Source organism: Aptenodytes patagonicus, chromosome 23 (genome assembly GCF_965638725.1).
Source record: "Aptenodytes patagonicus chromosome 23, bAptPat1.pri.cur, whole genome shotgun sequence".
NCBI classification, from domain to species: domain Eukaryota; kingdom Metazoa; phylum Chordata; class Aves; order Sphenisciformes; family Spheniscidae; genus Aptenodytes; species Aptenodytes patagonicus.
The window spans coordinates 4,428,012-4,452,668 of NC_134971.1; the positions used below are offsets into that span (position 1 = coordinate 4,428,012).

At 39.7% G+C, this 24,657-nt stretch overlaps 1 protein-coding gene across 1 annotated transcript; it reads left to right on the forward strand.

Annotated features, from left to right (window-relative positions):
- Positions 1-465: 465 nt before the first annotated feature.
- JHY (junctional cadherin complex regulator) lies at positions 466-18,255 on the forward strand. Its single transcript, XM_076358487.1, has 9 exons — positions 466-860; positions 1,615-1,674; positions 3,843-4,341; positions 8,291-8,401; positions 10,991-11,613; positions 12,397-12,682; positions 14,631-14,711; positions 15,991-16,116; positions 18,052-18,255. Exons 1-9 carry the CDS (start codon positions 466-468, stop codon positions 18,253-18,255), a joined length of 2,385 nt encoding a protein of 794 aa, XP_076214602.1.
- The last annotated feature ends 6,402 nt before the right edge of the window (positions 18,256-24,657 follow it).

The window sequence follows — 24,657 nt, forward strand, 5'->3', positions numbered from 1 at the left end:
TCTTTTCACTGTGTTCCCTTCTGTCACACTTTCTTGCTGATAATTTACTTGTCAAGATGGTATAAGTTGAATAAAGAGAACATACAAAATTTTTTACCTCTCAGAAGTTAACAGAATTCTGTTGCTTTGTCGTAGCTTCGTTTTCTTTTTCATAAGTTGTTTATACATGATTCGCTTTGTTACCACTAATATTTCAGTTTAAGGTAGATGTCATAGTAGTAAGTCATGCATTTGCTATATAGGGACCTTGATATTAACTGCTTAAAGGAAAATCAATGTAACGGATGAGAGTAAAGAATTGTTTTAACTATAGAAGATCAAATTCCAAGCCCAAGCCAATGATACTACCCACAATTCCAACTTTTAACAAATACAATCATTACCGTAGAGTGAAGAACCTTTTATTGTTTGCTCTCATGTTTTCCAAATACAGGGCTGGTGTATACCCTCAGTGCAAAACACAGAATGAATTCTTCAGATACGAAATATATTTCAGTTTCTTTTCCACACGCCTGCAACACGAGTAAAAAAGATTCTCCCCAAAGCATACTCATGCAACCAGATTTCCACCCTGCAAATTGGAAAAGGCCGTCTGTAAGCGAAGGGGGCTTTCCCTCAAGTCTGCATGACTCCCAAGAGTCTGATTCCGAAAGCCTTGTTCAGGAGAGACGGTATCAGTTAGAACTCCAGCAGCGGATTCGTGAAAATGAAGAGCTGGTAGGACTGTATTCTGAGGAGTTGGAGAATGACAGCTTAGAAGAAGATAGCTTGGAGGAGATGAGTTTAAAAGAACAAGAAGGAGCTGAGTATGACACAAATCGATATACAAATGGAATACAAAAGAATGATGGTAATGGAAGGTAAGGCATAGGATTTTAGTTGATGAGTAGAGTAGTTCTGACACTTTAAAACCTTGTGCTCCTCAGAACATACATTACATATTCACAACCAATTTATATTGCCAAAGTGCTATCAAGAGCACCTACGGACTTACTTACACATGAAGATGTACTGTTTCATCTTACCCACATTCGTAATTATTATGCCCATTTCTCCAACATAGCCTCAACTGTTTACTGGCTAAAACACCAGTGTAGGAAAGTAAGATGGAAAAGAAAACATCCCTCACAGACCTGTATAGGCTCCCCACGCACTGGCTCTAGACGCTGCATACAGAGGCGAACGCTATATGCCTATTTAGGTGCCTGTAAAACAGGCAGGCGAGAAGGTAGGAAGTGGTGAACAGATACATGCTAACCCCTACTCTTAAACATTACTGGGTAAGCTAATGGGGGAGCATTTAACTAGGGTTTTTTCTGGTAAAGGCCTATTAAATGTAGATCCCCTCTTATTCCTGTCTACTTGATCCAGAACTGCAGCCCGTGGAAGGAGTCCAATGACCGTAATGGGCTGCGGACCAGGCACTACGATATTTAGCAGTATGTGCTGGCTAGCATCTCGAATAGGCAACCATTGCCATGTAAGTGTCAGACCTTCAGATGGTGCAGCAGCTCCGAGATCATGGCCTAGAGGGTTTCTGGAGCTGGGCTGTGAAAAAGGACCAGAGAGAAAACAAGGACCGGTACCAACACATCCTCTTTTCGTTCCTTGCAGAAAGACCTGTGCTGAGCAAACCAGGCCACTTCCTGTAAGAAAACTTACAGGCAAAAATTGGTGGGTTGAATAAATGCAGTTTTGTCCTTATAGCTGTATAAATCTAAAATTAACATTTCCAGGGTTACTGTCACCTTTAAACATTCTTTAGAAAGCGTTAACTTGGTACATAAAATTTAATTTGCTGTCATATGCATAAAAGGTTTAACACTGTATAAATTGGGAATAATTCTGAAGTTTAAAGGGATTAAATTAAACCTGAAGTAATAATAATGTGCAGTTTCAATTTAATTGTCTACTTAAAATAAAATGGCAAACAAATGAAGGCTAAATGATTAATAGAATGCTTTTATTCACCTCCTCCACAGGCAAAATGGCCAGTTATTGAATATTTTATTGTGAGTGCAAATGATGTTAATTGTACTGGAAACGTGCTCTAATTTTTAGTAATTTTTTTGACTGAATACTATGCTGAATGTGAGGCTCTTCATTAAATGGAAATTTGATTTTATTTTGTTTGAACTTAGCCTAGTAAGTACTCAAATACAGTCCATTAACCGGAGCAAATATCACAGCATATACATATGAAACCCCCTCTCTACATCCATTACTAACCTCGGAATTTGAAGAGGAAACACTGCATCTGTTGTCTACATACAACACTTTTGTTGATGACTACAGAGTCCATCTAACCTTTATATCAAGTTGGGGGGAGGAATAAAAGCTGCACTTTTTGTCTGCAGATGATCAGAGATGAAGGAGCTCTTCACACTCGTTTTGTTCCCATGCAGTGACCTGGCCTGCATAATACAATTGAGCTGCTGTGCACACATTTCAGCACAATAGAACTCTTTAGCATTATACTCTGTTATTTGAATCATTGCAATTATATCACATATTCCTGTACTCGTTTCAAAATATGGTCGCCTATTTTTGTTTACCTGTGGTGTGTGACAACTAGGAATAAAAATGTTTTCACCGATGTAAATCATCTAATCTCTGGTATACAGGATACCACGGCACCAATGCTTAGCTGAAATGAAAAGCATTGCTAGAGAAGCAGATTATTTTATTATTAGGAACCACTTGAAATATAGGCATAGGCATGTAACTAATTTAGAAAGGATGAATAAATCATTTATGGAAATGTTACTATAATTAACTGTGTCACAGTTTGGAGAATCCAGCAGATCAGTACATCTCTGTACTGTACATAGGGGCTGAAGAGTCAACCAGGTTTCAGTGCCTATAAATGTCACTTTGAAAGGCTCACCGTTTGTCAGTGTCCAAGAAACCAGGACTATACTGCAGGTCCAGTTCAGAAAAAACAGCGTTAAAAGCTTTTTTCTCCCACGCTCCTTACTCCTGCCACTGCCTGCACGTCTCCTGGAAGCCAGTTTGTATGTCTTTGGCTCCTGCAGTTGGTTTTCCTCCTGTTGGATCAGACTGTAAATCATAAACAGAATCAATTGTGGTATTTTTTTAAGGCAGACCATCTTTGTTTGCTTTATGACAAATGTAGTTCTGAGCAATGATTTGGACACTTGTTAAAAAAAAAAAAAAGCCAAACCCACAAACCTTTCTGATTTATGTTTTTCAACTCTTATCTCAATTACAGCCTGTTTTTTAATGAGGAGTTACTTTAAGTCTTATTTTATAATAAGAGTTTTTTTATTGAAACATGATGTTTCATAGGAATGAGAAGAGAGAATAAAAGTACAGAGCTGTAGGCTGTTATTGCTCAGACAGTCAGTTCTACTGACATTTGAGAGAGGGATTTTACCGGGAATATCACTTTTCTTTCACACAGCAGAGTCTCTGAAGAATGAGCAACACATATTGTCTTTTGTAGGCTACATCATTTTAAAGTAAACAACAGAAGCAGTATAATAACTTAATCTTTTAGTTGATTCTACTAGTGCTTATGATTTCTATGCTAAATTTAGGATAAAGACTGTATTTTACTGTGATCTGAACGTTAGGCCAATTTATCATTCACTGATAATGAAAAGTAAAAATGAAGAGGAGGTCCTGCCTCAATTTTCTACTAAAAAAAATGTTTTATAAAACTGTTCTGATCCCAATCCCACAAATGGCCATACTGTATGCACTGAAATAATTCAGTTGAGCATATTTGCAGGACATTTGTTGGCTCAAATTGCACGCTGAAATAATATAGAATTTGTACAATTTATACATAAATAATTTTGTGTTTCTTTTTCAAATAGGAAACAACAGTCTGTGGACAAATATTTCAGCCTAAGATACAATCCTAATTGGAAGAACACAAAAGAGGTAGCAGAATTTTCTGTGACAGAAAAAGCATGTCAAGTTGCTGGAGGAAGCAGTGTGGACTTTTCACAAGATTCATTTTACCTCCATTCCAGTGGCTCCCCAGAAGAAAAGAATCAACAGGAGGCAAAGTCACAAGATTTATTCTCAGAGTCTGGTACAGAATTACCAAGCTTTCATGAACCAAATGCCGTGGTCAGCAATAAACCTTTTAGGCTACATACCAAAGGGAAGGAATCTGCAGATGGCTGTCATTTGAAAGATAGTCCCAGTACATATGGAAGGGCTTTTACTCTTCAGATTCAAGAAGATGGACTACAAAGAGCAAAAAAAGACTTTGTGGAAAAAAATAAGCGGACTTTAGGATTACGTTCCAAGAAGATAAATTCCTATCTGCAATTACACAATAAAAAGCAAGAAGTTCTTCAAGAGCAGGTAGGTAACTTTTACGTGTTTTCTAATTGGTATAAACTGAGGACTGTCTAGTGTTAAAATGGAATAGCTGCATGATCAGGTTTGCAGAGGAGGTAAGTAGATTTACAGTCTATCATGCAACTGATTTCCAATAAGAATCTTGTTCACCCTTTACGGAGTAATTGACAAGTCCTCAGTTACTCACAACCCCAGTGATGGCCTTGTTACAAGCCTAGTTAAGCTACATATATTCTTGGCCATGAAGCATGTCTGCATGGTCACAGAGGTGATCTCTCACTAGTTGTTAATCTTGACGCAAAAGAAATGCTGTCTTCCTTCCTATGGGATCTACGCTGCACGTCATCAGTGGTTCTTTTTTGCTGCCTCTGATTTTTCTCTGCTTGGACAACATGAATGTGGTAATGATTATCTCTGCTAATAGCATATTCTCAGTTTTGCTCAATGCAACAAGTGCAAATTGCTTCTAATAGTGGAACACTCACAATTTTTTAACTGCAGTAGGAAACCCTGATGTCACCATTTGGCTTAAAAAGCTGTATTAGTCTTTTTCCACCTGCATTGATCGTAACAAAAAAGTATATGTGAAGTTACAATTGAGTTTGAGAACGAGAAAACATATGTGTGGTCACACTGCTTTCAAGGGCCATGCACGCTCTTGCTTGTCACTGTCATTTAGGGCCACACATGTAGGAATAGCCAAGAAATATGTGTCAGATTTGGGCGGTCAGACAACCCTTTCCCCCTACTTACTTTCTCAGCCAGACCAAACCTTACATTTGAAATCACTCAGCAGATACTAGTCGTGTACAGTACTTGGATTTGAAGGGCCTAGCTTTCTTATGATTGACTGCGATATGTCAGACAACTTCTATTAAGGATTAAGTGGAAATGTAATTACAGTTCCTAATGAACGATTATACATGAGTTTGTTGCTTTTACTTGCTACTTATTATGCATAATGGGAAGGTGGGAGTCATTGAATCACTCCACAAGTTGAAGCATAGAAAATTCTCAACTTGGAAAACTACAGAGACTTTCTGCTTCAAGTGACACATTTTCCAAGGCTAATGAACAGTTGACACAACACTAGAGGGCATCTGCAGACTACATTACAAGGAGTATAACGGTGGACAAGCTTTTTTTCTAGCAGACCTATTAAGAGCACTTGTTTTTTTCAGTTACAATTTGGTTGATGGTAAAAATAATTAGTGTAGATTGATGCTAATTAAAGCTGTGTTGATATGATTATGTTTACTATTTGGGGAATTCTCAAAATGTTTCATATGTAAGTATCGGAGCCAGGGATCAGGACTTCATTGTGTAGACACTATTCCAAGATATGTAATAGAAAAAAAAAAATCTGTTAAAATCAGGGCTACGTTCTAAGATTACCTTGCTGAAGTAGCCATGGGGACAGCAGAGCTGTGACATAGCAGGAGCCAGGCAGCATGTGTGTAGAAAGGTGTGTTTTTTTCCTCCACAAGTTGATACAGCTGCAACAGCATCACCACCTACTGTCAGCTAGCTTTGTATTTGCTGCGGATAGGCATAGGAAGATGTACTTACCTCTCTTGTTCTTAATCGAGACATCCATTGCTCCATCTTGTTGGAGGGGGTGAAAGAAGGCCTGACAGAAGCATCTTGTTGACCAGAGCTGGCCCGTGAGGCAACTGTGGTCACCTCACCTGGAAAACTGTATCAAAAGTGCAAAAACACCAAATATGTGAAGAAGCAAACAAACCACATGTCTTCTGCTGGAGCGATCAAACATGTTCTGAATATTGTTTTTTCCTAAACTGGATTATTTTAAGCTTTGCAGGATGTTGAAGCTGGTTTTATTGATACGATCGCTGTTGGCTGTCAGGTACTGTGGTAGTGAAATAGTGTTTACATTGAAGTAAGTACTTTGCGTACAGCTTTTTTCAACTGACGTAACAATAGGTAAAATATTTTCAGCCTCATTCTTCCAAGATTTACAGCTATTATCTCTGTGCATACAGACAGCAGGCTGTATGTACCAAAACATACCATAAATGGGTGTTGATCTGTATATTTACTAATTTATATAGCATTTTATAAAGCATCAAGTTCTTTGCAGTGTTGTCTGATTCTTTAAGAACCTGATGATGAGTTTCTTTGAGAGAGTGAGAGAGAAAGAGAGAGAAGTAGTGGCCCAATCTAGCTCAGCTGTACTCAATATGAGTTGCTTTCCTACCTACAAGCCCCTTACTTCAAAGCAAGGAACATAATGTACAATTTTTTAATGGCTCTAGACCAAGGCACTCAGACTCTCTGTGCACTGCGCCTTACCTCAGTGTAAACACCTAATCAAGATTGCCTGCGCTTCAACAATAGCAGCCAAATGCAATTCGAGAACCACAAGCCTTTGAAGTCCTCACTGCAAAGGCCGGTTTTCTAGTCTGGGATAATGACATGCCATGATTGCTGTCTTTGTTGTATCTTTTCAGTAGAGAAGCAATTATGGGCCTCAATTTAACAGAATAGGCATTACACAGCTTATGATGCTCAAAATGCAATTTCATTTGATCATTTTCTCAATTTGATTGGTATTAATAGAATAGTTCACAAAAAATGCTGGCAGAGGTTGTGTCCTGTTCCTCTTTCAAAGAGATAATGTAGAAGTATGCTTTACCTGCCCAGTAAACTATCAATACAGTGAGTCAGTTGGTTCCACCAAAAACATCTAACTGACTGCAAAGCTCTACCTATCCACAGTTCAGGAAACCTGTGTGGTAACTTTTAATTTGTGAACTTTTCTAGTCGCAGCTAACAGAATCTGCATCACCATTTGGAGCAATGAGATCACCTGAAAACTCAGCAACAGACCCTACCTACCTTTTCCTAGTTGTCCTAATCTCTCACCCCCAAAGATGAGAGGCTCAGCTCCCCAGAAGGATTTAACACTTCCTTCACACAGATTTCACCATTATGATTTTCAGTTAATAATTCTCTTGGTCACAAATATCTTCTCAGTGCAAGTTCTCCTGTGTTAGCCAGTGTCACTCTGCAGTGGTGCAGAGGTACTTCTACCACAAGCATGAGTCCAGCACATAGCTGGCTGTAGTCTTTTTACGGTGGGACTGCCTTACTGCACACTTAATTGAGGTCACACCCGCAGGATAGTTTGGGACGACACAAGGATAAATAAAAAATAAAAAAGCATTGGTTTTTGTGAAGTTTTGTAGACTGGAAAAAGAAGTTTGATGCTTTCAGGAAAAAAATTCATTATTGCCATATTTATGAGGGTATCTCTTGACTTTGAAAGCTGTAGTGCCAGCAGCCACCCTCAACATCTGCTCAAATTTGATTTCCAGCCATCGTGCTACGACTGTGGCCACGTGAAGATGTTCTTCTTGTTTGTGGGCTTGCTATTTTGCACAAGCTGTTTGATTTTGTTGCCTGACTATGTGTATTAGATGTTTTATTTCTGCAGCTACTCCTTGTACTTGTCTGCCAACATCACTGTGTTTTGCCATCTTTTTCTGCATGACTCTATTGTTCAAAACCCTGCTATGGTGTGTGTCATCCATTAATATCTTGGTACACTGGCTGATTGCTTGGACAATGATGATTGTCTAGTTACTTTTCTGTTATTAGGTACATCCACTGGCTCTCATATAAATGGAGAAGCCCAGACATTTGAGAGTTACAAGTAGGTTTCTGTGCTGCATACTTCCTGCAATTTTCTTTTCCTCTCTTCTTCTAGAAAGTAGAAGGAATACTCCCTACTACCACACCACTGTTAATTGGGGTTTTGCTTCCTTTTTCATTTTCTCTTTTAGCCGCTCATTTTCTTGTAATCTATTATATAATGCCTAACTTCAGCATTTAGCTTTAATAGGAGGCAAATTATTCCTTATTCTTTCCCCAAGACTTTTAAATCCTTTCATCTGGTTGGGCTGTGGCCATAAACATTCTTGGTTTTTAGGTTACAGATCCTAAAACTGTTGATGAGGAACCAGTTCAGAGTGTCCTACCATTCCAGACTGTGAAAATGGAGCCTGAAGACAAATGGTACCTGAAAGCACAGCAGCTCAAGGTTCCTTTTCGATAGAACACGATAATTGAAATGTATATGTAAAAGCATTGAAGTCTGAATATTTAAAGCTGTAATCTCATTACTTTTAAAGTACCAATTATTGACAATAAATCCTTAGATATATATCAGTAGATGATCACCAAAATTTAATGCATATGCTACTTTATATACTGAATGATTTCAAATCAAAATAGATCCCAAATCCCAAGAAATGCTGAGCTCAAAGAATCTTACCTATTTAGGACATTATTTGGTTGATAATAATGTAAAAGCGCAAACTAGTACACGGTCATGTTTGATGGTTCATGAGGATTCTGAGCTAGAACTTAACTACTGTTGCATTACTTGTCCCCTAAAATCCCTGTGAACATAAGGGAACAAACCATACAACAGAAAATGTTACAGGTAGAAAAAGTTGCACTGACCTCCTCCGTACACGTAAGTCTATAGATCTGTTTTATGCTGGCCTTTCAAACCAATGCAATGGGATAGTCTTTGGAGCAATAAAAGAGACCAGGTTATCATCACTGATGAAAAACCAAGAACTTCAGAACCAGAACTTCAAGCCAACTGGAATTATTATTGGCAAACCTAGTTATTCTCTTTGTATTACAAGCATTTGAAGTAGTTCAGGCAGACTGTTTAAATTCCCTGCTGTTCACTTAAGACGGGAAGCTGTACTTCTGTAAAGGACAAACAAGATTTTATGCTGCTGTTCATTGTGAGATGTGTGCTTTATACATGGAATTTCAGAATGAAGGAGATATTTTACAGGGCTGCTCATGCCGTTTAAATGGGAAAACATTGGCCTGGTCCCAGTTTGGCAGCAGCTCATGCTTTCCACCAGTGGCACGGTATGCCAGAACATTAATCGTTACAGCAGAGGTCGAGCTAACAAATCATCATCTTGGCACCAGGAGTCAGGATTCCCCAGTGCTAAAGCTTTTGCCAAAACATTCTGCTCTATATGTGGATTTAATACCTACCATTAAGTAGTTATTCTGAGTGCATATGCTATGTAGTGATTGCAAGTGTTGCTAACAAAAGAACCCTAGAGAGACAGGAGGATGAAATGGAGGATTTTAGCGCTGACAAAGATTAAATGGACAGAGAATGGATTTGTATATTCCCTAGAAGGAAAGCCATGTCTTTCCTCAAAATAGGCAACACCTGATGCTGTAATTGGAAAGTGATAAATCTTAAATAAACTCCAGATTTAGAGTATGTCAATTTAGCTCAAGACAGTAGTCCTGGTGTGCTTAAATTCTTAAATTGTTTCTATCATTTGGATAATGTTTTGCAGGATACAGGGCAGCAAGGAGTGCTTGGTTTAGAAATGAAATCATTTAAATCATTGATGTCAGTCTGTTTCTACTGTGGGCCAGTCTGTGTACGTAGCCATCTTTTCCTGAAATTCAGTACAGTTTACTTTCATTAGAGGATTAAAACCAAGAACTGATTTGATTTTTGAAACATTTTCCCCAGATGACTGACAGTGAGCTACCACTTCTCTACAGGATTAGAAACAAGTAGTCCTGTGCATTTAAGGGCACCTATTTTGGCACCTCATTCAGATAAAACTCCCTCATTCCCTATTTACCATAGCATCATTCATTAGATATGGTCTGCATCTGTAAGGAACCTTTTTATAGTGTTCTGCTTCAGAATTTGTCTCAGACCATTAAGCAAAGTTTTGATGCAGTATTATGCATTGTCTGTGCTTCACCTGAATAGCATCTGTGCTTCTGTTCTTGACTAGGTGTTCCTACATATTTTAATTTTGGATTAAGTCTAGCCAGGCCATCACCTGGTCTAGCCACGAGCATAACGTACTGAGTCAGGGTTAGATACAAGCAGCATGGAGTGATTTTGATGGGTCTAATCAAACTTGTGCAAACTGGCCTAACTCATTATCAGTACGTTAAAGAACTGTTATCATAGTCATGAAGGACCAATACCATACCTAGGTCTATTTAAGGGCCCTTCTATCAGGACACGTTTTGTTAATACAAAAACCCCAAACCTGAAGCCTTACAAATGCCACAAAGACAGACTGTTCTCCATATCATACTAGGCTTCAGGACACAGATGCTTTTCCTTTTACACTTCACTCTCTGCTAAGAGCTCACTTTGAAAACTAATTTCCATCGTGATACTCATTCAGCCTTATAAAACATTGCTATAACCCTTTTCTAGTTGTGAGTGTACATTAAACGGGGGTGGCTGGCTCCATACATCCCTGATTTTTAAAGGGATTATGCACTCCAGCCTGTTCAGGCCTGCTCAAGGCAACCACATCAACACATGTTCAAAGTTCAGTACATGTTCAGAACTCAGCTTCATTGTAACCTGCACAGCTATTTAAGGGCTGTCTAAAATAAGAATGTTGTCCTGAGTGAGAATCATAGAACATGATGTAATCTAGCCCAAACATCAGTTAATCAGTTGATTTGTAAAATTCTAAGAAATAGCTACGTGAAAGGCATCGTGACAGGCAAACTTACCCATACACTTGTATATTGTTGATCTTAATGAACATATAAAATAGCAACCACTGAAATTCACCCCACTTTTGATAACTTGTTTTAGGATCACCAAAATAAGTCCTCCCAGAGAAACAAAATAAAATCCAACCAGAGTCACAAAGGGAGAGCTTTCCCAAGGAATGATAGCCAACAACCACCAGGAGGACCAGCAGAACCAAAGTCTTGGCACCACAGGCACCACCAAATATCAGAATTTCAGACTGCTCCCATGCAGGCAGTGGAGCAAGACAACAGCAGCGCACTGCAGAAATGGCTGTATCCAAGTCCTTCTGTTGGCCCTGGCACTAATACAGCAGCAAATTCAGATACTTGCTTAAATAATTTCCCAAATTCAAGACATTTTGTTAATCAGGATTTTACCACATCTACCTATCCTTTTCATCCAACATTACATAAATTTAACGCAGCGGAGGTTATACCTCCAGCATATACCAGCAAGGAGAACAAGAAATATCGGCATGATTCTCCAAATGGACTTCCACAGGACCAGCAACATTTATACAACCATGTCACTGTGCAGCTTTTTGCAAGAGATAACGGTACCAATGGTCAAGCACATCCAAATCAGAGGAATATTTCATCTACTTTTAATGCCAATTTTCAAGAATTGGTGAAGGATCAAGTATCACTTTGGGATTGCAAAAGACACATTTATGCGGATAAAAGGTATCAGAACTATGCTATCAGTAGTTTATGGTAAGGATCTAAGTGTTGAAACAGTATTATCATAAGACTATGATGCCCAGAAAAAATAGAAATGGACAAGAAAATGTTTTAAAGTCCAAAGTATAAAATTATTTTGCTACAAACCTGCCACTATAGATTACTACTAACTTAAGATTCATTATAACTGTTGATTTTTAAATATGGTATTGGAAAAGGACAGTTCTGTACTCCAGGCTCTCTTGCACATAGAATTTTCCACAATTGAAACTTTCCTTCTGAAAGCCTAGAAGGTGAAGTTTAAAAAATAGATAGCAAAGAGCACTTGTGCATAAACTAAGTCTACTGCTAGCTGCATAGAGTTATATCAAAACTTGCCTTGCAGGGTGAATATCCAGAGTCATTCCAGTGCCAATTCTGGCTCGCTACACATGGGGAAGGGCATGAAAATCCTTAGTTATGTAGAATTTCACCTGCCTTGATACAAATGAAGGTTTTATTTCACATAGACAATTCTTTCAGTACCGATCCCAAGCCATTTAAAGGCAGTTTTCATCGGCTTAAGCTAGGCTGAAAGTTTCCCCATCTATAATTTTCCCATTTATTTTAAACAGTTTCCATACACTTGGGTGCAAGCAAAGTCAGTCATTGTGAAATACCCGTCTTTCCATCTTCATGTTCCCAGTATATTCTGTGAGCAAGGATCATTCCATGTACAGATTGCGTGTTGAGCTATCTGCTATATACAAATAAAGATTCTTACTTTTCCCCTCTTCCTTTTTTAAGGCCTTCTCAATCTTCTGTTCACAGTTCACCAACAGCCCCTTTTACTACCTCCCAATTTACAAAAACTATGGAGCAACATCACCAAGAAATCACTCGTTTGACAGAAGTTCACTTAGCTGACAGGCACTTGTTCAGCCTACTTCGACCTATAATCCCACAGGTAGAAGGTGGTTCAGAGGTAGATCCAGAGAGTAGTGAAGGAAATCAAGTGAAAATAAGCCGAAGCAACTCGGAAGGATATCTCATGCAAATGGAAAAGCAAAAACAGCCTAAAGTCAGCAAGAAGGTAAGCAAATAGATGTGGATTGGATGGTTTTACATTTCTATTTCCCCCTCTGATTAATGTTTTTTTTCTTAATAATCCAAAGATCCTTACCACAAAAAAAAAAAAAAAGGGGGAATGGGTACTGAGAAATATTTCATTGTTACAGAGAGCACACTGACACACTGACTTGTCCAGAGCATTAAAAACCAAGGAACAAAGGTGGAAACAGACACTAAAATCGTTTTAGTCTAAAGAGCAAGGCGGTTCACCACCACCTCTCCCTATGTCACATTCAGTCTTGATTAGCTCTAAGAACACACAGAGCAGTGTTTGACCTTTAAGTTATCCAGTGATAAAATGATTTAGAATAAAGCTATTTGTATAAAGCAGCAGGTAGCCAGGCCTCAGATCTGAGCAAACCATTATCCTGGTCATGCTCATTCGCTATCCAACTCAAATCTCTTGGTTTCCAAGGGAATCAAACTGAACAACAACAAACTTAGAGGATTTGTAAAGCTAACGGCATAAACATTATTAAAAGTCTCCTGATGATCCCATTTTGGTCCTTATTAAAACTTGGTTCTTTTTGTCATTTCTGTGTGTCCAGTTCAAACTGTAACCAGTTAACATACTGTAACCAGTTAACACAGATGCAGTGGAACAGCACAGAGATATCCCTGTGTGTCCATGACAAATTAAATGTTTAAGAAGTTAGCTCCAAGTCTCAGGGCAGACAAACTAAGCTGGAATAATTACTCATGTGTTTCATCTAGGAGGCAGTTTGTGTATTGCTGCTTGAATGCCTCTAAGAAGAATTAGCTGGATTATGATAGTAACTGAAGGGCAGATTTCCTTCCCTTTCTGTTCCCCTGAGTTCAAACCATTGTTTCTGTCCTGTATTTTCAGTAGCTTTCTCATGCTTCGTATGTGAGGAATGCCACAGAGAATAAGACTGTTTATGTCTCTCAGAAAAATCCTGCTTTTCCTAATAAACAAATGCAGTCATACTCATCGCATGAAGTGAGAAAACCCTGATTTTGTTGTAGACAGCTAAATTATTAACTCTTCACCGTACCTTAAATTAAAAGTTAGGTGTAAGTATATCACAAAAGAATAGGGATAACTGACACAAAAAAACGCCAAATAGAAAGTTCAGTGCATAGAATTAGTTTCTCTGCAGCTGAGTTTAACTTGAACATGCCCTTTGAAGAAATGCGCATTTTATTTGCATATAGAAATTTCTTGGTGTTTCTGCATTACTCTGTGGTTGAAATTACTACAGAGCTGATCATAATGAGTTTCCACTGACAAGTTTTTAAAATGTAGTCCACTTCTAAAAATTAATCTAGTGTTCTTGAAAGAGATTAAAAAGATTCTGGAAGTATTGGGGTCTTTGTAGTGATGTCATGAAGTATTGAAATGGTATCACCCATCCCTCATCTCCTGTCTTCCCTGTTGCACTTGTAAAGCTTTTGCGGTGCTGCAAGGCATCTATTTTTCAACTGTCTGTGAACAATTTTCCATTGCAGTTTTGAGAATAAAGAAAGGTTACTATTACTAATAACATTTGCCTAATTTTTTTACCACCAAAATCAGGTACTTTTATCTGCTTCTCTTATAACAGTTTCTTTGGGGTTTCCTTCTAGTAACAGTCAAATGGGTCACTTTACGCTGTTTAAAAATAAAGCTCACAAAAGATCATTTTTGACTGAGAAAGTATTGCTTTGTGATTTGGATGATTGGCAATTACCCGCCTAGATTCAAAGGAAATACAGTGTAATTTGACTTGTGCAATTAACTCAATCTTTGTGATCACTTAAAATACTTAAAATGAGACATGCCAGAGGTAAAACTGAGACTGCAAGTTGAATCCTACTCTTATCTTGGGTGTCCGCAACAAGACTTGCTTTAATTATGCTCTCTGTGAAATCATATAACGGAAAATCTGTCACTGCTGTTTGTTTTTCAGCCATGTAGCTCAAAAGCCTACATAAATCTGAATGTGAAGCTTGGAGGCCTTGGACCTGACTATGAAGCAATCAAAGAGAAAGTAAGCGGTCCCTATCATATGATCTTCTTTTCAGTTGTGCAAAGTGAACTTAGGCAGGGGAGAATGGCAAAGAAATCACTGCTGAGAAGCACCTTATGCTTGTCTGGTACTTTATGTCCTTGACTCTAGGTCTAGCTTGAGATCCTAAGGGGAGATTCAAATAGAAGGAAAGACAACTGTATTGTGGATAATTTTAAGCCTCTAATTTTGTAGTTCCAGAAACGGGGAGTAGTTCACAGAATTCAACAGGGCTAATTGCACATCAGTAAATTATACACTCGTGTGACTGAGTTGCATTGTCATTCCCAGTTTAGAAGGTTTGCCTAACCTTCAAAGTGGAAGTAAAAGAAGAAGTTGTGTAAACACAAGAAGAAAATAGCTGGATGTGCATTACCCTGTTGAAATGGAGAGAGATTATTCAGAACAAGTATCTGAACAATTGGTATCATTTGACCTGTTCTCTGCTGATAATGAGGGTCTGGTAGCAGCTGTATATCTAAAGTGCTGCAAACTCCATCCTGCATGCTTTGAGACCCTATTGATCTGATAACAGGTGCTTTATATGGCATTCTTTATAGAAACACTGTAGGACAGCAGGAAGGAAAAATGATAAAATGATCATCCCTTTGGAGTCATTGAGAAGCCCCTGTATTTTCTTCCTCCTTGCCATAAATGAAACAGATTAGAGATCTGAAATTGGAATGGACAGAGTGGCGCGTAGCCCAGGACTCTGTGTGTTTTTAACACCATCATAACACTTCTGGAACCTGGCGTGCCACTGGGGTATCATTGCATTGAAGGGAAATAATTGACATTGGCTGGTAACAGGGGCAAGGTAGAGCATACTGCTGAATCTGAGCATAATGAATTGCTGGAAATGTAAAGACACAGAATATCAGTTAAGGAAATGAAACATGTCATTCAGGGCCTTAAAAGTAAGTACAGAGGTTTTAAAAGTCATTGCAAAAGTTGCCAGAAATTAGCACAGCTGTTTTAGAACTGATCTATTGAAACATTCAGAATAAAGATGCATCTGTCGCATTTCTGTTGAGCTCTATCCTCGGTACGGTCCAAGAAAAAGCTCTTAAAAATGAAGAGTGACCAAAAAAGCTGTGCCATTTATCAGGATTTCCTCTTGTGTTCCGCTGAGGAACGATCAATAGCATAGCCAGGTTAAACAGCAACAGAGGTGTAAGTGGAAGACTCCGGTGGAAAAAGTGTTTCATTGATGAATCTGCTGAGACATTTAATTAACCATACACTTTTTTCCTTTTGTCAGAAAGAGAAGTTAAAGCAACAAAAGGAATATGCAAAACAAATTAAGGAACACAATATGAAAAGCATTGCTTCGGTTCAGAGGTTACCTACAAAACCCCAGGTCATGTCTTCAGTGTCAAGACAGAAGGTGAGAACAGAGTCCCTTTCAAATGCATGCAGGGAGAGATTCTGGACTTTGCACGAAGAAAAAGAAAAGCATAAATTCAACTCACAGTAGGCTAAAATAGTTTCTCCATTTTGATTTTCCTTTCAACAACTCTGAGGACTTCTACTCTCATGGGATCCTGGCAAGTGCTTATCTGTGCATCTATTCTGTTATGGCTGTAGAAGTATGCCAAGAGTTGCTGATTTCTTTGCCAACAGCAGTCTTCAGTCCATGCATCTGCCTTGCTCTTCATGAGAGTGTACCGAGTGGAAATGGAGCAGTACTCCATCCAAGCTACCAGCATGCAACTTGGCTTAAACAGCTAGTGATGTTTTCCTGGGGAAAGGGTGGGAATAAAGGAGAGTGGGACCCCCCTAGGAACGCTACTCAGTGCAGCACATGCTCTGCTTCACATCAGTGGTAGAGGCCACACTACTGCAGAGTACACTCTTCTAATGGACCACAGATATCCTCTTGCTAGTCTATTATCCACCTGCCTGTCAGTCTCACTCACAAACTCTTTTCACTTCAGTTGCATAGCTACAGTAATTGGTCTTATTTTTCAAGCCCATACAACATCACTTTAGCCTTCACTGGCCTTCAAAAACAGCCCAAATGAGCAACGACTGACTACATGACAGTGGCATACATAAACAAAGGGAGCACCTTTTCCCTATTGCAGGAAGTAATAAAGCTCTGGAAATAGCATATATTTTATCCAGTCAGTTCTGCAGGAGCTCACGTGCCTGGTGCTGAAAGCACACTAACAGGTATTTCTCCGAGGTGACAAATGAGAACTGCATGCTTCAGGAAAAAAGTTTTGGAGTTCAGTATCAGTTGAATTCCTCAGTTACTTGCATTTATTTCCAAACCTCACATAAACCACAAAGAGATGAAACTGCGTTCTTTGGATGTCAAAAAGGCTTTGGATTCCTTCAGAAGACTTCCCGGACACTCCTTCACCAAGAACGTGAGATAATGCAACTTCCACTTGAGACATAACAGGTGTTTCCAAATACATGCGACTGAAACACAGACACCAAAAAATGTCGCAGGTTAAACCAGGGCGCTCTCAGTTTCCAGATTTCTGTAATACTGTTTCCATTCCCTCTTCAAGAAAGCCTTCCAGGTTCCACGGGTCCTGTGCAGACTGGGTGTCACTGGTAAAGAAATTTCCAGTCACAATAGAATATGCATGGTTACCACAGAACTCCGGGAACTCTGTGAGAGGCAATTCTTTGTTTTACTCTGAAAACAGTTTTTACAGTTTTACTCTGAAACAGTTACCTGTTAAGGGGTGGCATGTCTAATACCATCCTCACTTGTTCAGAAATCTTTTCTTGTTCAGAACTGTGTTAGCTTTGAAATTAACCAAAAAGGAATTTGGCAAGGGATTATATTAAATCAGGTTCCAGAGAATTTAAAACCATTACCTAGACTTAATTTCAAAACTTGTTTTAACATTTTAGGCCTTTCAATACATCAATTCTTTAGAATTTGTCATAGGAGCGCTCAGTTTTCATCCTTGTCGTATTAACCTGCAGAACTCCCTGCTATAAGATATGACCAAGGACAAAAGTTTAATGAGACTGAAAAAAAAAAAAAAAAAAAAAAATGTTTATAAACTTAATAGACTTGTGTTGCTTTTTCTTTTTTAAAGAAAAAACACTGCTTCAGTATTTAAGGGGGCCTCCAGTGGTAAGTGTCAGAAAACAAATCTCCTTGAGGTGGGTTATTTTGCCCACTGCAGAGGTTTCTTGCAGTCGCCACTGAAGCATCTAGTATTGAACACTGTCAGAAACAAGGTCAGGGATTAGGAGAACTATTAATTTGACTCAACATAGAAACACCTAAATTTTCTTGGAAATACTGGTCAGGTTTTCTTTTAATCAGTTATCCCAATTTTCATGTTTTTAGGCGCTGGAGTATGCTAAGAAGATTCCTAGACCAAAGACTTTCACGGCAAGACAATCAGATGAAGAGGTGAAAGAGGAAAGAGTTCTGCCACAGACTTTAAATGGAGACAGTTTACCTCAAATTGCATCCTTGGAAACTTTGCAAAATAGACACGAGAAGGAGAAGCAAGTTGTAGCTGCTTTCAGAGCCCTTCATATCTTATAAGTATTTTGAAATTATTAGGGATATCTTCAAGGCAAAAATGTCTGAACTATTTAATTAGGAGCTACGACCATCACATATTGATTTACCATTCCACTGAAATATAAGGTGGCTTAAGTTTAATCACTGATAAATTTTATAATCAGTTCTATTATACCTGATTTAAAAAAATGTAAACAGTTGCATATGTAGCATTTTAAATATGGTCATCCCTGTTGTTATTTTTCTTTGAAATCAGCTGATCTAGCAGTTGCATCTTTCAGACTAATCAGCTGTTGGCTTGTCACAGCCGGATCATTTTTAAACATGTCAAACATATGGGCATATCTACAAAACATCAAAAATAAACATCAGTTTCATTTGATGATCTTAATACCAGCAATGTTTCTCTTTTTGAAGTGCAGAGAAGACTTTGGCAGACTGTCCAGAAACAAAGCCAAAAATAATCCATTGCTGGTAAGAAAGAACAAAAATGTGCACCAAACATAGCAGTTGGTAATGATACAATACTAATTATTCAAATGTTATCTGTTAGTGAATAGTTGTCACATCAAGACCAAAATTTTGAAGCTTCATCTGGGACAAGAAAATTCAAAACAAGTACCGGCTGATCATGCAGACAATCTGTTACTAGCCAGAAGCAGTTGGAAAATATATTGAGTAACTAAGGATAATTGAGAGCTACATGTTTGAGAGGAAACAGCTTTTAACAGATTAAATCTATAAAAATAACAACAAACAGATGGGTTTCTTATGATGGTTCCGTTTCTTTAACTTAGTAAATTATGAATTAAGTCAACATATGAAATGTGATTAGAACACACAGCAAGGGAATTTTGAAGAAAACACACTAAAATCTCTTAGAAAATAGGCTAAGGGGAAAGGGGAAAAAAAAAACAAACAACCTTGTGATTATGTGTAATCGCTTTATCCAGTTTATTAGGTCCACTTTTGTATGGGAGGAGAGAGAGAATTAGTCTTTGGGCAAAAAAAGGGTTTGTGTCTCCTTGAAGGAGGCTAACAATGGAAAGGTAAGGTGGGGAATAAAAGAGAGAATCTCTTTGAAATGGCTTTCTCTTTTTCTAGATGCACCTTTTGTTAAAGGTAAAGATAGAAATGTGTAAGACTTAACACGTTTCTGGGTTAACATTTCATTGGCTGGATGTCTCATAGGAAAGATAATTTTCCAGTAGGTGTACAGTGAAGTCAAGGCATTGGAGGTATGACATATATTGCTGGAAAAGTCCTATACCTTTCATTTTATAGAGTCCTGGGTGAGTTTGACCTAGATCCTACAGCCCTCAGGATGCCTCAGTCCTCCTGAAAGCGGGTTAGTTGCTGAAATACACCCTGCAGGATCTCCAGTCAGGCTCCCAGCCTAATATGGGAAAAACTGATCACCATACTGCATCTCTCTATCATGGAAAAAGGACACGTTCCTTTCTTTAAAGCCCTCCTGACCCACCTGAGAGACAGGAAGCTCTCCACCCTGTCAGTTGCTTCCCACCACGCGTGCTGAATTAAGACCGTTAGACTTCGCAGGCGGAAGTTTGTGACGTACATAGTCTTCGGGGGAAACTTGGTGGAAGACGTGTTTTCCAGTGTGGGGAATGTGCGTCAGGTTGCCGGGGAAATGTTTTGCATATTGAAGTGCAGCAGTGGACATTTTCAAATGATTATGTCCATAATCAAATGATTATGACATTTTCAAATGTCCACTGCAACTTCTGGAACAGGACCATCCTCTGACTCAGCCTCCTTTCGCCTCCCCTTTGGGAACTGCATTTGCCCCCTCTTTGTAGAATGTGCATGCCTGTGGTATGATCCATCAAGCTAGACTGGGTAAATGTTTCCATGCTCTGCCAGTTGCTGCTTTTCTACTTTTATTTTTAAACCAAATGGTAACATTTTGAAGCATTTCTGACTAGGGAACCTCAACTTGTTGTTTCTGCTTAAAAGTGATAATCCCCCCTTAATACAAACCTCAAGTACCTATTTTAATGAAACCTTCAGATGAATATCAAAGAGCTATTTACTCGTATCTAATATTTTAATTAGATTATATTCTCAATTTAACCCATTAAACCCCCTTTGATGATCTCCATGTTTAGTGTTTAGCCCCAGATGCTGGAGGTAATGAATATTGGACCTTTGATTTAATGAGAACTTCTGCCTTTCCAGCCTGACTCCCTTTGTATCCCCCTTTTTTATTTTCTGAGCTATAGAATTCAGTTAATTGAAGAAGTCTCTTACCACCACACATTAAGGAACCTAAATTAGCATCCCTTTTCTGATTAGAAAATGCAAGCAGACATTTTCTCTTTGATCTGAGGATTGAGTTGAAGTAGGCAACAGCCCCCTGAAAATGAGCTGATGGCCTTATTATTTGGCTGACATGCAGATGCGTCCATGTGGTGCAAAATGCTTAATGTCTTAATTGATCACCTTCCTCCCTATCTGTCATCCTACTACCTTTTAGAGCTCCCATAAATTAGGGTGATCTTTCTGGGTGGGTGGTGTGTTTCCTTTGGTTTTTTTTTTAATAAAACAATGAACTTTTAGGAAACATTTAAATACTAAACCCATGCTAAACTGGAAGCCATGTATACTTATATGATGCTGCATCTCGGGGGGGGGGGGGGGGGGATAGACTTTTTTTAAAAACACTGATCATGATCATCTTACAAACCCTTTGGAAAGGACTGTTGGGTTTTTTTTTTTCTCTCCCAGAAAAAGACATTATTTGCAGCATATGTGGAAAGAAAATCTTTTGATCTACCTCAATACTAATGCAAATTTTCCTGCACCTAACAGATACGGTGGCACAAAAAGGGACCATACAAGTAAATGATGAGCATCCATCTGCTTAAAAGCAAAGGCCAAAACTTAATGTCTTTCAAATTAGGAAGGCAAGGAATTTAAATAAGAAATAGGCCTTGAATTTTGCATTAAGTATTCAGGGAGAGATTGAGCTGGAGTAGAACCTGCCTGCCATAGTCCCATGGCTCCAGCACAGCTACCACAGAGCGCAGGGTTACTCACCGTGAGCACAGGCTGCCTTCACAGGGGCAGAAATGTATTTGTGTATACCACCCAGTAGAACTTCTCGACATTTACTTGGCAGGCCCTTTCTAAGTGCCACCATTTCTTAATATTTTAGATTCAGGAAGTGTAGGAGCTGAGACCACCTTCAGTGGTCAAGGACCCGGGGTCAGTTCTACTTAGGAGCAATGCTGCTGCAGTAACATCACCATCATGTTTCTTTCAAAGGTAACTGAAGTCGGCTTCCCACCACCATCTCACAAAAGGTATGAACAGCTGGCTCACAGGCTGCTGACTCTGACAAAAACATACTGTTTTATCAGTTAAAAACATTAAATAAGGCAGAACCTAAAAGCCGTGTTCCATCATTACATTGCTAAAGACAAACTGTCAAAGATGAGGATCGTAAACCAGACGAGATTATGTCTAACTCCTGCAGTCATTGAATACTTCAAATAGGCATGAACAAACTATAACGTCCAAACAGCCCGCAAGCCAAGCATTTGATCATTATCATCTCCCGTTAGGGATCAATTCTGCAGTAAATTATAATAGCACAAAGAATATGCCTTTTCCTGTTACTATTTTGCATGTTGCCCAAACCTAAGTGCTCTGTGCGTGAGCATAAGCAGGCACGTGAAGAAAGGACCAGCTCTGGTGACTGCCTGTGTGCTGTGAGAAAGAGCTCTAGATGCACAAAATCGCCGTGATAGGTAAAGGCAGTGAATCTCCACCGGCGACAGCTGGCGAGGATGAGTTAAAGCAGCCTGCCTTACAGAAGAGCCTGCTTTGAACAGAAGTGATACTGAGCCAAAAACCTGGTTAGAGCAGATGCTAAAGAAGCATCCAGCAGCTCAGCAAGAGCTTTGCATAATCGTGAGTGCAGAGCGGGCAGCTGCAGGTAATACCACAGGGCTAGTTTTCTGTGTGTCAAAGGAGCACTTAAGGGTTTGTTCCAGCAGTCACAGCAAAGCCAACAAGATACACAACACCGGAGAATATTGAGTCTTTACTTTAGGAAAGCAAGTTGAGTGGTCTCGGCAATAGCTGACAAAATTCGGTCAGCTTGCCTTTGCTCCTGGCATTTCAGAAACCCATATCACAGAGTAACCTCACTACCATGAGTTAAAACCAACTTCTTCCTTGAAAGACTATCTGTACCCTAACAGGTAGAAAAGGCGCTGCAGTCCACTGCGGGATCACCCTTCCTCCTCGTGAGCACACACTTTACACCCACCCGCCTTTATCAGCAAGTGCAACATATTGCTACTGCTGCATGACTGTGTCGGTAGCTGTAGCCACCCCAAGGCACTTCAGCGATGGAGCTAGAAGGGTTTCATCTAAGCTTATTATGCTATAGAAACAAGATAAATCCAAGACAGAAATAAGCCACTTTTTAAGCCGAGTAAGACCACCCAAGCAGGAGTTTGCAGTTAATTAAGGCAATGCTGTTTGTTATTGTGACTAGAAGAGAGGAAGGACAAAGTCCTCAGTTCAGGAGGCTACAACACCCAGGAGTTCGCAGTGCTGTAGTCAACACCCTCTCTACGTTCACCTACCCCTCCTCTGCTCCTCAGCAAGGCCCGCGCCTGCAGAAACTTCGCTTCAGAAAACCAATGGAAAAAATGGCACTAAGTCCATCAGCCAGCGGAGAGAAACAATGAGAGGAAGCTGTAGAAAGGATTTGACATAGCGCACGCAGTGCCTGGATCACTTGCTGGGCCTGGCCATAGGTGATTTACACCTTCACCGAGCGACAGCCCATGGTACTTTCAGGGCTGACACTACACGTGTGTTTAATAGCAAGACTTTGCAAATGATTCGCTCTGTAACTGCCCATGCAGCCTGCCTATCTGATCTGCTTTTACATAGCTCTGGCTGTAGAAGGAAAAAAACTTGGGTTGGATCTGCTTTCCGGTCCCATAAAAGTTAAAAAGATTAAGGGCAGCAGACAGAAAAATTCTCAAAATCAAAACAGAAAGCAAAGGTTCAGAGAAGGATTTTATAGACCATTTTTTGATTTTCTTTAATGACAATAACAACAAACATTAACCAATTAGGTGTTAAAATAAATTAACAGGAAACAATTTCATTTCAAAAAAACTCACAGAAGAATTTTAATGAAAATCAATACTTCCACGGATTTCTTGAAAAATAGGAAATCCACCAAGATTTCCTATTTCCAGCAATTATTTCCTGCAAGCCATTTCCACCCCAGCATTTCCCAAACAAACACGTAAATATTTAAAAAAAAAAAAAAAAGAGAGCCAGCTCTAAACAATCTCTCCCTTACTCCTCAAGCTTCTTGGGGAGAGCAGCCAAGGGAGAGCAGGAAAAAGTCAGCAGCTGTCACTGAATAAGTCAGGTCCCGGGAATAAAAACTCATTTCACTTAGTCTAAGAGAAAAATCTCTGAAATAAACAAACAAAATGCCTCCCCAGCCCTTCCTTCTTCCCAGGACCCTCTCCGCTCTCCAAACACGTCATAACCTCTTCCCAAAAGCTTGCCCAGACCGTCTAGAAGCTGCAGCCTCCTGTCACCAGCCCGGCAGGCATCGCTTCCCAGCCTGGAAGGAGCTGGCTGGTGAGGGAGGGGATGTCTCAGGTAGCGACTATTTCCTTCCTCTGTCTCGGTCTCAGGGGGTTTTACCCCTTTTATGCACCAAACTTTCTGGGATAAGCAGCCTGTTCCCAAAGCCTTCTCCTGTTACCTGCAAGGCTCAGCGTGCACCACTGCAGTGTCCGGGCTGGGATGGGGACTTCCCTGGGCTTGGGTGGTTCACCTTCTGGGTGTATTCGTCACTGAGGTTGCTAGCGACCAGTGGCTTTGGTTTTAAACACGATTGTAATTTTAAATGTTAGCCAAGGTACCTAGAACTGCAGAGAGGTGAAGATAGGCGGGTGTTTGTAGACTTTATTTTATTGATCAGCATAAATATTGATCAGCGTAAATACTTTGTGAAGAAGAAAGTTCCTGTAGTGGCAGGGGAGAGGCAGCAGAGACTTGAGTGTTACTTGGTTCGTATTCTGACCCTTCCTCATAGACCTGGCATGTCCTAAGTGTGCTAATGCTGGTGGCAGAAAGGGGAACGGGCTCTTTGTCACACCTTGGTGCCCCAGAGAAACCGTGGCACCTCGCTGCTAAAGGGGTTCCACGAGCACGGCTCTGCCCAGGGGACTGAAATGAGGATACCTGTGGGTTTTAGCTGCCCCGACCTCACTTGCTGCCATCTGCAGTGCTGCCTGGGCTGTGGCACAGTAAAGGTCCTGTGCTGCAGAGCCTGTTCCTGGACATATCCCCAGCGCCTGCACCTGAATCCCAGGATCCTTCCCTCGAGAACCACCATCAGACTATAAACATCGC